At 46.4% G+C, this 13469-nt stretch overlaps 1 protein-coding gene across 1 annotated transcript; it reads left to right on the plus strand.

The window, feature by feature from the left end:
* The first annotated feature begins 9533 nt into the window (after positions 1–9533).
* LOC115582646 (nuclear factor 7, ovary-like) lies at positions 9534–11664 on the plus strand. The gene is made up of 2 exons (XM_030418720.1): positions 9534–9671; positions 9766–11664. The coding sequence occupies exon 2, from the start codon at positions 9783–9785 to the stop codon at positions 11157–11159; it is 1377 nt and encodes a 458-aa protein (XP_030274580.1). The 5' UTR covers positions 9534–9671; positions 9766–9782; the 3' UTR covers positions 11160–11664.
* Positions 11665–13469: the final 1805 nt, after the last annotated feature.

A 13469-nucleotide genomic window follows, 5' to 3' on the forward strand; every position in this document is an offset into this window, starting at 1 on the left:
AATCTCTGCCAGCGTTAATTAACCTGAGAAGTGACAACACCTGGGACGCCGACAGAACGCCACCATGGCTGGGAGAAGAGTAAAAGATAGAGGAAGATTTCGCACAGCCAAGGTGGACAGAAACCTCTTCACTAAACTAAGTAATAATACTCTTACGGTTGAGGCAGAGATGGAAGTCAGTCATATGGATTTACATTCCTATGCACGCCTTCAAAGCCCGGAATGTGTGCCGTTACCTGACTCCATGCCGAACACTCCCGAAGCGAAGAAAGTGAGATCCGAACCAACTCTGGCTGAGGTACAGGATACTATCATAGAGCTGCTGAAAAAACAAAATATAGACGAGAGAGCTGATGGTCTGGAAAAGAAAGCAGAAGGCCTGGAGAAGTTGATTCAACACAACGCAGCAAGTATCGACGCATTGAAGGAAAACGCAGAGTTCCTCTTCAAAGAAATTCAGGATATGAAAAGAGATGTAACCACTGTGAAGAAGGTAACTACTGACCATGACAAGAGGATCTCTGAGCTGGAGGACAAGGTGAACGATGCTGAACGTTACCACAGGCGCTGGAACTTAAGACTCTACGGACTTCCAGAGCAGGAGGGAGAAGACGTCAAGCAGCGGGTGATGCACATCTGCCGGGCGATTGCTCCAGAGCTCGGGAATCTTCTTCATCTCCACATAGACGTCAGCCACAGGGTGGGAAGAAGAACTGAAGATAAAGTACGACCAGTCATCACACGTTTTACTTCTAGGGCAACCAGAGAGATGGTTTGGAAAAGCGCCAAGAACGCGGATTATCTCACATCCAGGAAAATCCCTTTTCGGAGAGGACTTGACATCGAGGGACAAAGAGACTAGAAACAAACTGTGGCCCCACATTGAGACAGCAGGCAAGGAGGGAAAGAAGGCTTTCTTCAGGGGGGCAAAAGCCATAATCGATGGGAAGGAACTGCGATATGATGGACGACAGCAAGTAAGAGAAGACTTGTCATAAATTATCAACATTAAAGTAGGCTGTTAAAGTAGGTGGTAAAAAAAAAATGTTTTCTTTTTCTTTATTTCTCTCTCGAAGTGTGTGTGTGTGTGTGTGTGTGTGTGTGTATGTGTGTGTGTGTGTGTGTGTGTGTGACACTGTCCCTATCACTGTGCTCACTGAATGTTAGGGGTATCCGAGACAATTTGTAGAGGAAAGCTGTCTTTCTTTTCTGTAAAAACTTTAAAGCTGATTTTTATTTGTTACAAGAGACCCGTGCTTTAGTGACTGATTATGAATTTTGGAAGCAGCAGTGGGGAGAGGACATCTGGATGTCTTATGGCAGCAACAATTCAGCAGGTGTAGCCATTCTAAAAGGGAAGTTTAAAGGTAAAGTTTTGAAGAATAAAATTCATGTGTTTGGAAGGTGGATTGTTCTGGCTGTGAAATTTATGGACACCATTTTTGTATTGAGTAATATTTATGGTACAAATAACAGCTCCAGAAACCGAGCCTTATTTGAAGAAGTGGAAGAAGAAATCTGTTCATTTCTAAGGCTGTTCCCCAGTGCGAAACTAATCCTGGGAGGAGATTGGAACTCCATTAAAGATCCACTTTTGGACTGTCGGCCGCCACGTCCGGGGAGAGTTGGTAAAACTGCAGAAATTGATAAACTGTGCTCTAATTTAAATTGTTTTGATATATGGAGGTATAGAAATCCTGACAAGTGTCAGTTTACATGGCAAACAAAAGACTTGAGCAAACAGTCAAGAATAGATTTTTGGTTGATTTCCACAGTTATGGAGAAAGAAGTTATGGATGTTTATATTGAACCCTCTCTACTTACAGACCATAAATTGATATACATCTCAGTTAATCTTAATAACATAAATGATCAGGATAAAAGGATTAGAACAGGTTATTGGAAATTAAATAACACTCTTAGAAGATAAACAATTTCTAAGCATGGCAAAGTTAACTATTAATGAAAACTGGAGAAAGGCTAAAGCACTGAACTCCTTTGGAGCGCAGTGGGAATTTTTGAAGTATCAAAGACTAGCAACCCATAGAGGGAAAGAAATGGCAAAAGACAAGTGGATAATGGAGGATAATATAACAGAAAAGATCATTATGATACTCCTCCTTGAACCGGCACCTTATCGTGGTGGAGGGGTTTGAGCACCAGAATGATCCTAGGAGCTATGTTGTCCGGGGCTTAATGCCCCTGGTAGGGTCTCCCAAGGCAAACAGGTCCTAGGTGACGGGTCAGACTAAGATCGGTTCACTCGCCCCTGATGAATACAAGAAGACCAAGGACGTGCACGTCGCCCGGATCGGCGTCACCGGGGCACCACCCTGGAGCCAAGCCTGGGGTTGGGGCTCGCAGGCGAGCGCCTGGTGGCCGGGTCTCTGCCCACGGGACCCGGCCGGGCGCAGCCCGAACGAGCAACGTGGGCCCGCCCTCCCGTGGGCTCACCACTCGCGGGAGGGTTCAGAAGGGGCCGGTGCAGAAGGATATGGGTGGCGGTCGTGGGCGGGGGCCCCGGCGGCCCAATCCCCGGATGGTGACTCTAGCCATGGGGACATGGAATGTCACCTCACTGGGGGGGAAAGAGCCTGAGCTGGTGCGGGAGGTTGAGCGGTACCGGCTAGAAATAGTCGGGCTCACCTCCACGCACAGCCTGGGCTCTGGAACCCAACTCCTTGAGAGAGGCTGGACTCTCTTCTACTCTGGAGTTGCCCGCGGCGAGAGGCGGCGAGCTGGTGTGGGCTTGCTTATAGCCCCCCAGCTCAGCCGCCATGTGTTGGAGTTCTCCCCAGTGAACGAGAGGGTCGTTTCCCTGCGCCTTCGGGTCGGGGATAGGACTCTCACCGTTGTCTCGGCTTATGGGCCGAACAGCGGTGCAGAGTACCCGGCCTTCTTGGAGTCCCTGGGAGGGGTACTGGAGAGTGCTCCAACCGGGGACTCCGTCGTTCTCCTGGGGGACTTCAACGCCCACGTGGGCGATGACAGTGTTACCTGGAGGGGTGTGATTGGGAGGAACGGCCTCCCCGATCTGAACCCGAGTGGTGTTTTGTTACTGGACTTCTGTGCTAGTCACAGTTTGTCCATAACAAACACCATGTTCAAGCATAAGGGTGTCCATATGTGCACGTGGCACCAGGACACCCTAGGCCAGAGATCAATGATCGACTTTGTGGTCGTGTCATCTGACCTCCGGCCGTATGTCTTGGACACTCGGGTGAAGAGAGGGGCTGAGCTGTCAACTGATCACCACCTGGTGGTGAGTTGGATCCGCTGGCGGGGGAGGAAGCTGGACAGACCTGGCAGACCCAAACGTATCGTGAGGGTCTGCTGGGAACGTCTGGCAGAACCCTCTGCCAGGGAGATCTTTAACTCCCACCTCCGGGAGAGCTTTGACCAGATCCCGAGGGAGGCTGGGGACATTGAGTCCGAATGGACCATGTTCTCCACCTCCATTGTTGACGCGGCTGTCCGGAGCTGTGGCCGTAAGGTCTCCGGTGCCTGTCGCGGCGGCAATCCCCGAACCCGGTGGTGGACCCCGGAAGTAAGGGTTGCTGTCAAGCTGAAGAAGGAGTCCTACCGGGCCTGGCTGGCCCGGGGGACTCCTGAGGCAGCTGACGGGTACCGGCAGGCCAAGCGTGCGGCAGCGCGGGCAGTCTCGGAAGCAAAAACTCGGGTCTGGGAAGAGTTCGGGGAGGCCATGGAGGAGGACTACCGGTCGGCCTCGAAGAAATTCTGGCAAACCATCCGGCGCCTCAGGAGGGGGAAGCAGTCCTCCACCAACACTGTTTACAGTGGAGGTGGGGAGCTGTTGACCTCGACTGGGGACATCGTCGGGCGGTGGAAGGAATACTTCGAGGATCTCCTCAATCCCGCTGACACGCCTTCCATAGAGGAAGCAGAGGCTGGGGACTCAGAGGTTGACCCATCCATCACCCAAGCCGAAGTCACTGAGGTAGTCCGTAAGCTCCTCAGTGGCAAAGCACCGGGGGTGGATGAGATCCGCCCTGAGTACCTCAAGTCTCTGGATGTTGTGGGGCTGTCTTGGCTGACACGTCTCTGCAGCATCGCGTGGCAGTCGGGGACAGTGCCTCTGGACTGGCAGAAAAGGAAGCAGAGGCTGGGGACTCAGAGGTTGACCCATCCATCACCCAAGCCGAAGTCACTGAGGTAGTCCGTAAGCTCCTCAGTGGCAAAGCACCGGGGGTGGATGAGATCCGCCCTGAGTACCTCAAGTCTCTGGATGTTGTGGGGCTGTCTTGGCTGACACGTCTCTGCAGCATCGCGTGGCAGTCGGGGACAGTGCCTCTGGACTGGCAGACCGGGGTGGTGGTCCCCCTATTTAAAAAGGGGGACCGGAGGGTGTGTTCCAACTATCGGGGGATCACACTCCTCAGCCTCCCCGGGAAAGTCTATTCCAGGGTACTGGAGAGGAGAATTCGGCCGATAGTCGAACCTCGGATCCAGGAGGAACAATGCGGTTTTCGTCCTGGCCGTGGAACACTGGACCAGCTCTATACCCTCCGCAGGGTGCTCGAGGGTTCATGGGAGTTTGCCCAACCAGTCCACATGTGTTTTGTGGACTTGGAGAAGGCATTCGACCGTGTCCCTCGTGGCATACTGTGGGGGGTGCTCCGGGAGTACGGGGTCGGGGGCCTCTGTTAAGGGCCGTATGGTCCCTGTACTGCCGGAGCAGGAGCTTGGTTCGCATTGCCGGCAGTAAGTCAGACCTGTTCCCAGTACATGTTGGACTCCGGCAGGGCTGCCCTTTGTCACCGGTTCTGTTCATTACTTTTATGGACAGAATTTCTAGGCGCAGCCACGGGCCGGAGGGGATCTGGTTCGGGAGCCAATGGATCTCATCTCTGCTTTTCGCGGATGATGTGGTCTTGTTGGCTCCTTCGAGCCAGGACCTCCAGCATGTCCTGGGGCGGTTTGCAGCCGAGTGCGAAGCGGCTGGGATGAGAATCAGCACCTCCAAATCCGAGGCCATGGTTCTCGACCGGAAAAAGGTGGCCTGCTCCCTCCAGGTGGGAGGAGAGTTCCTGCCTCAAGTGGAGGAGTTTAAGTATCTTGGGGTCTTGTTCACGAGTGAGGGAAGGATGGAGCGTGAGATTGACAGACGGATCGGTGCAGTGGCCGCAGTAATGCGGTCTTTGTATCGGTCCGTCGTGGTGAAGAGAGAGCTGAGCCGAAAGGCGAAGCTCTCGATTTACCAGTCAATCTACGTTCCGACCCTCACCTATGGCCATGAACTTTGGGTCATGACCGAAAGAATAAGATCCCGGATACAAGCGGCCGAAATGAGTTTCCTCCGCAGGGTGGCAGGGCGCTCCCTTAGAGATAGGGTGAAGAGCTCTGTCACCCGGGAGGAGCTCAGAGTAGAGCCGCTGCTCCTCCACATCGAGAGGAGCCAGCTGAGGTGGCTCGGGCATCTGTTTCGGATGCCCCCGGGACGCCTCCCTCGGGAGGTGTTCCTGGCATGTCCCTCCGGGAGGAGACCCCGAGGAAGACCCAGGACACGCTGGTGTGACTATGTCGCCCAGCTGGCCTGGGAACGCCTTGGGGTCCTCCCGGAAGAGCTGGAGGCAGTATCCGGGGAGAGGGAAGTCTGGGTGTCCCTGCTCAGGCAGCTGCCCCCGCGACCCGGCCCCGGATAAGCGGATGAAAATGGATGGATGGATGGATCATTATGATATATGAAAATCCAGATACAAATCAACAAGATAGAGAAGAGTTGATTACATTACAATTACAACTAGATCAGATCTATGAAGATAAAGCAAGGGGGGCCTTTGTGAGATCTAGAAGAAAATGGATGGAGGAAGGTGAAAAGAACACAAAATGTTTGTTCAATTTGGAAAAAAGAAATGCAGGAACCTCCTCAATAATTAAATTAGATATCAATGGCCAGATTACAGATAACGACAGGAAATATCTAACTTTGTTAAGAATTTTTATGAAAATCTGTACAAGAAAAAAGTTGATTTATGTGACTCGTTCTCATTGTTCAGTTCTATAGATGGGGATGTAAAACGAATAGATGAAGAACAGGAAAGTGTGTGTGATCAGGATATTACTCAAGAAGAGATCAGTCTATGTATTTCTAAGTTAAAGGATAATAAGTCCCCTGGGAACGACGGTTTAACTAGTGAGTTGTATAAAATCTTCAAAGAAGAGATTTCAAAATTTTTGTTTAATGTTTATAAGGAAGCTTTGTCTCTGGGAAGATTACCGCCATCTGTGTCTCAAGGCCTCATAACATTAATCCCCAAACCTGGGAAAGACCCAGTGTGTATTGAAAATTGGAGGCCAATTACTTTAATTAATAATGATGTTAAGTTATCATCACTTATTTTTGTCTTCAAACAATTATTGATGACTGCCAGTCTGGATTTATGAGTGGTAGACATATAAGTAATAATGTTGGTCTAATTCTGGATTTAATTGACCATGAAGTTATTGATGACAACAGCCTTATACTATTCATAGATTACTATAAAGCCTTTGATACCATAGAACATTCTTTCTTGTTTAATACCTTGGACTTTTTTGGTTTTGGCTCTTATTTTAAATCTGCAGTTCAGACATTATATAAAAGGTGCAGCAGTTCAGTGAAGTTGTTAAATGGAACCACCCGTAGCTTCAATATAGAGAGAGGGATTAAACAAGGGGACCCTATTGCACCCTTTTTGTTTCTACTAATCATGCAAACTATGGCACTTCACATTAATAAAGATTATTTTAGAGGCATTCAACTGGCAGAAAGTCAATTGAAATGTTGTCAGTTAGCAGACGATACTACTATTTTTTTAAGGAATGAAAAGGAGGTAAAAAAGGCAGTTGACTGTCTTGACGCATTCTCTCTGGTGTCAGGTTTGAAGATTAATATTAAAAAGTGTGAGCTTTTTGCTTTAAAAGACAGACCGAATAACAAGGAAATAGAAGGTATTTGTGTTAAAGATGTTACATCATATCTGGGCATTAAGATATGCAAGAATCAAGAAAAATGGGTTGACTTGAATTTTAATCCACTGATTGAAAAAAAAAAAAAAAAAGTATGATATGTGGCTATTAAGAGATTTGTCAATCAGTGGACGAATCTTGTTGTCTAAAAGTGAAGGGTTATCTCGGCTGGTCTATACAGCTATGGTATTGGATGTTCCACCAAAAAAAGTTAAACAGATTGACACAAAAATCTTCAACTTTATATGGAAAAATAAGCTCCACCAATTAAAACGAACAGTGCTGTGCAACTCATACTGTCAAGGGGGTTTAAATGCATTGGACTTTAATACATCTAACACCATTTTTAAAATAAACTGGTTGAAGAGATATTTGCAGGGCAAAAGTAAATTATGGTATATTATACCAGAACTTGTTTTCAAGAAAATCGGGAGGATTTAATTTTTTTTTAATTTTTAGTGTTGATAAACTTCCTGTTAATCTGGCAGGTTTTCACAAACAAGTCTTACTTTCTTGGATGTTGGTCTACAAACACAATTTTTCAGTGTTTGATCTGGAATAATCAAAATATTCGATATAAGAACAAATCTTTGTTTGTCAAGAGATGGTTTGACCAAAATATCTTGTTTGTGACACAGTTATTGAATGAAAATGGACATTTGTATAACTACACTGAGTTTTTAAAAAAATATACAATTCCTATTACACCTAAAGAATTTTTGACGCTTTTGACGCTATACCTGCAGAACTGTTGTTGTTATTGCGAGGAGATAGTAGACCACAGCTAAATGTACACTTTGAAGCAAATTTAATGTTAGATGGCATAAATTTAATAGATAAAAAACGCACCAATAGACATATAAGGAAAATTATACGGCTTATTCGCGGCGCCCAAGCATGTTTGCCTCCCGCGTCAGAGAAAAAATTGAGCACGTGAGCAAAAATAAATAAGAGCCACATTGCGTCCCATTTATACGGAAGCGTATTGCATTCACTTGATAAAAAAAAAAAAAACTCTGGTTTTTCTGAGTAATTTATTGTTTGGTTTGTTTTTTGGAATATTTTTTTTTTCGTTTTTTCCGACATTTTTTTCCCTGTTTTTCTGACTAATTATATTCCTGTTTTTCGGAGTAATTTTTTTTCTGAATCATCGTGATACTTCGAACTCCCGCGAGAACCTCTATCGTGCAAGTGACGCCTATAGTGACTTCCTTCTGAACAACCGCAAAGTCCTCAGGTGCCTGCGCAGAGTCGATGAACTAATGGTAGTACCATCGATATGACTTAAAGACAGCACTATCTCCCAGTGTCTTAAACCCAGCTCAAAGTACATCTTGATTAAACTAAACAAGTCGGTCATGACTGTTTCCAATCGAGCTCTCAATAAAGGAATGAATATGGCTATTGTTTCAAATGCTCTCTAAACTCAGAAAAATAATAATTCAGAAAATCAGAAAAAAAAATTACTCCAAAAAAACCAACCATAAAAATAAAATACTCTGAAAAACAGAAGAAAAAAAATTACTCCAACAAACACACCACAAAAAAAAAAAATTACTCAGAACAACAGAAACAATTTCTCCGAAAAACTAACCAAAAAAATAATAATTCAAGTGAATGCAATACGCTTCCGTACAATACGCTTCCATATTTAAGGGAGTACCAGAAAACGTCTGTCATCAGAATGCCACCAAGGAAGTCCTGGTGAGTAACATTAGCCAAGCTTACACTTAAGGCTGAGCAAATAACCGAAAATATAGCGAAACCATGGGTTATGGTTATTACTCTCCCTGCTACCTGTGTCTCTGACAGCAGCAGCTCCACCTGAGGAGAGGAACAGGCTGCTGACGTCAGCTACTGCTTGGTCCTTTCGATGGGGCACTACTATAGCTTTATTCCGCTTTACTGTTAGTTATAAAATATGTAAATGCAATGTGAAATGTTAAAATATAAAAAGGCGCTGCTGCGTTAGTAAGTTTCTATAGCATGCTGTTACTTTAGCTAGCATAGCTGCGGGCGAGTGAGGTAGGGAGCTAACCCCTAACCCACATTTTAAACATGAAGATGTGTGCACTAGATTTAGCAGACAACCTCCTGCCATCTGTAATCCTGGATAATTTGTGGATCTCTAAGTAAGTTTTCCTTTGAACTATTTAATGTGATTACGTACCATCTTTATGTTGATCAGGTTGCTGCAGTCTGTCCTAAGTTGTTTTATTGTTATTAGGAGGAATATGTTTATCCAGAAGTCACCTTCAACAAAACATACAATTAGCTCCCTTGGTTTACTGCAGTGGTCCTCAATACTTTGTGGCCCCCAAACTATTATTCCTTCACCATGTGTTTTGGCTGCTGCCAGGGCAATTTTTAACTTTCACTTTAGTTTTTGGAGCAGTTCCATATTCATATCAAGCTGCAAGCAGGATTCTTGTCACATCTATGACACAACAACAAAAAGCAACAGGTCTCCTTTAACAGAAGACGTCTGACAGAGCTCCGCCCCTCAACACACTCGGCTGTGAACAAACCAGGAAACAGTCTGTTGTTCTTCCTCATTCCAGAGAGACACAGACAGAGACGATCAACTTCACCATCAGAACAAAGTCCAACAAGAAGAGCGTCTTCTGAGTGAGTTCAGCTATAAGAGAGAAAAACTACACTCAGCAGCACTTCTTCACCCTGCAGACACTCACACACTGAAGGTGAGTTTGACTGAAACACAACTCAAAGTGAAAGTAAAGTTCAGTGCTGTTCAGAGACGTGACTGACTGGACTTTCTGTCTGCTGTGTTTTCAGCTTCACTCAGAGACTAAATGGCTTCCAGATCAGAGGAGGATCTCTGCTGTCCGGTCTGTCAGGACGTCTTCAGAGAGCCTGTTGTTCTGTCCTGTAGCCACAGCTTCTGTAAAGACTGTCTGCAGAGCTGGTGGAGACAGAAACAAACACGGGAGTGTCCAGTTTGTAAGAGAAGATCTTCAATGCTAAATCCACCTGTTAGTCTGGTCTTAAAGAACCTGTGTGAAGCCTTCAGAGTCCAGAGAGCTTCAGAGGACTTCTGCAGTCTGCACTCTGAGAAACTCAAACTCTTCTGTCTGGACCATCAGCAGCCGGTGTGTCACATCTGCAGAGACTCAGAACAACACACCAACCACAGATTCAGACCCATCAATGAAGCTGCACAACAACACAAGAAGAAACTTGAAGAAACTCTGGAGCCTTTAAAGAAGAAGTTAAAGGTTTTTGAAGAAGTTAAAGTGAAGTTTGATCAGACAGCAGAACACATGAAGGTCCAGGCCCGACACACAGAGAGGCAGATTAAGGATCAGTTTAAGAAGCTGCAGCAGTTTCTAGAAGAGGAAGAGGAGGCCAGGATGGCTGCACTGAGGGAGGAAGAGGAGCAGAAGAGTCAGATGATGAAGGAGAAGATGGAGGCTCTGAGCAGAGAGATAGCAGCTCTTTCACACACAGTCAGAGCCACAGAGGAGGAGCTGAGAGCTGAAGACGTCTCATTCCTGCACAACTACAAGGCTGCAGTGGAAAGAGTCCAGCAGCGCCTCCTGCTGGAGGATCCACAGCTGCCCTCAGGAGCTCTGATAGACCAGGCCAAACACCTGGGCAACCTGAGCTTCAACATCTGGAACAAGATGAAGGACATGGTCTCCTACACTCCTGTGGTTCTGGACCCAAACACTGCTCATCCAATCCTGATCCTGTCTGAAGATCTGAGCAGTGTGACAGGAGGAGAGAAACAGAAGCTTCCTGATAATCCAGAGAGGTTTGATAACCTCTATTCTGTCCTGGGCTCTGAGGGCTTTAACTCAGGGACTCACAGCTGGGATGTCGAGGTTGGAGACAGTACCTTCTGGTTACTGGGTGTGTGTGCAGAGTCTGTCCAGAGGAAGGGTAACATATTGTCTAGATTCTGGTGTATTCAGTTATTGTATGGTAAATACTCAGCACGCTCACCGTTAAAAGACACTGATGTTGTAGTTCCGAAGAAGCTCCAGAGGATCAGAGTGAATCTGGACTGGAACAGAGGAAAGCTGTCGTTCTCTGATCCTGACACTGACACACACATACACACCTTCACACACACTTTCACTGGGAAGATGTTTCCGCGCATTAACAGTTATTATAACCTGAAGATATTACCACTGAAGGTGTGTGTGACAGTGGAACAGAGCAGGTAGAGATAAAGATGACTTTTGTGTTCACTGAATTTTACCTGTGAGGTTGCACATGCTGCTCCTGCTGTCATCTTTCTAAAAATATCTTTGTTTTATTTTCTGCTGTTTGTTTTGATTTCATTTTTTGTTTCTTACTTTCAAATATGACCAAATATCAAAATGTGAATCTACGATGGATGTGTGATTTTATTTCATTAACATAATCAGGACATTGGAAATAAATATGCAGCAATTATACATAATTTCCTCAATCAATGGGATTATTGAAGTTATCTATCTGTACACAAAACCCTCAATCATTATAAAAACATCAACATCAGCTGGAAATCACAAACTTTTGATCAAAAGAAAGAAAACAATTATCAGTTTATGAATGACTGCATGTTTGAGTGGCTGAGATCCTAGACACTTTATTTTAAAGTCTAGATTATAGTTGCTGATATTAGAATCAAAACATGATAATGGTGGTGATTTCATATCATGTTTTTCATCAACATAATAAAATATTGTCTCTACATGGTTGTCATGATTCATCTTATTAAGTCCTTCTATATCAGACTGTGACGACCCCGCCCTCTCCTGGTCGTCCTTTGTTTGGTTTTCTTGCAGGCTCCTTTCAGGTAGAGAAAGGAGGAGCTGCTGATTTGACGAGATTCACCTGGGCAGCCTGAGCCCAGGTTATTTAGCTGGCTCCTCATTCCCATTCTAGCTCTCTCTGACCACTTGCTGCCTGTTTGGTTTGTGTGTTTCTTTGCTTTATCATCACCACACCTCACTTACAAACAACACTGCATACACTACTGACCTTACAGATTACAGACTTCTTTATTATGTTGTTTTGGGTTAGATTTAAAAATAAAGATTTAATTTAAAGTTGCTTTAAAAGTGTGTGGTCTTCCACTTTGTCTTGCTCTCCGAGCCAGGGCTATGACAAAATGGGGGCTTGTCAATCTATTTTGGAGTAGAATTAGACTTACTGTTTAGTAGGTTTCTGTCAGTTTGTGCCAGTTCGTTTTGCTGGGATTGTCAGGGTGGTGGACTTTTAAGTTGCTGCTCTGTTTTGTTACTGGTGCAATTGTTGGGAGATTCACACATGTATTATTGGTTTGTGGCTTGGTCACTGGGGAGGTGGCAGTTGGGGTCCATCCGGCCTTGCCTGTGGAAGGCATTGACATCCATCCATCCATCCATTGTCAACCGCTTATCCAAAATTGGGTCGCGGGGGCAGCAGCTTCAGTAGCGAGCCCCAGACATCCTTTTCCCCGGCCACATCGGCGAACTCTGACTGGGGAATCCCCAGGCGCTCCCAGGCCAGAGAAGAGATATAATCCTTCCACCTGGTCCTGGGTCTACCCCTAGGTCTCCTCCCAGTTGGATGTGCCAGGAACACCTCCCTAGGAAGGCGCCCTGGTGGCATCCTCATCAGATGCCCGAACCACCTCAACTGGCTCCTTTCCACGCAGAGGAGCAGCGGCTCTACTCCGAGTCCCTCCCGGATGGCTGAGCTTCTTACCCTATCTCTAAGGGAGACCCCAGCCACCCTGCGAAGAAAACCCATTTCGACCGCTTGTACCCGCGATCTCATTCTTTCGGTCATGACCCATCGCTCATGACCATAGGTGAGGGTAGGGATGAAGATTGACCGGTAGATCGAGAGCTTTGCCTTTCGGCTCAGCTCCCTTTTCGTCACAACCGTGCGGTGTAGCGCATGCAACACCGCACCCGCTGCTCCAACTCTCCTGTCAATCTCCCGCCCCATCATCCCCTCACTCGTGAACAAAACCCCGAGTTATTTGAACTCCTTCACTTGGGGCAAGGACACATTCCCCACCTGGAGTAGGCAATCCACCGGTTTCCTACTGAGAACCATGGCCTCAGATTTAGAGGTGCTGATCCTCATCCCTGCCGCTTCACACTCAACTGCGAACTGATCCAGTGAGCGTTGTAGATCTACAGCCGATGATGCCATCAAGACCACATCATCTGCAAAAAGCAGTGATGCGATCTTAAGGTCACCGACCTGTAGCCCCTCCATACCACGACTGCGCCTTGAAATCCTGTCCATGTAAATCACAAACAGGATTGGGGACAAGGCACAGCCCTGGCGGAGGCCAACACCCACTTGGAACAAGTCAAACTTACTTCCGAGTATACGCACACAGCTCTCGCTTTGAGAATATAGGGATTGGATGGCCCTGAGAAGGGACCCCCTCACCCCATACTCCCGCAGCACCTCCCACAGAACATCCCGGGGGACCCGGTCGTACGCCTTCTCAAGATCCACAAAACACATGTGGACTAGGAGATTGTACT

This window comes from Sparus aurata, chromosome 6, assembly GCF_900880675.1.
Source record: "Sparus aurata chromosome 6, fSpaAur1.1, whole genome shotgun sequence".
NCBI classification, from domain to species: Eukaryota; Metazoa; Chordata; class Actinopteri; order Spariformes; family Sparidae; genus Sparus; species Sparus aurata.

Bases quoted from the DNA above. Each gene is read 5' to 3' on its own strand.
- LOC115582646 (XM_030418720.1), top strand. From the start codon at position 9,783: ATGGCTTCCAGATCAGAGGAGGATCTCTGCTGTCCGGTCTGTCAGGAC.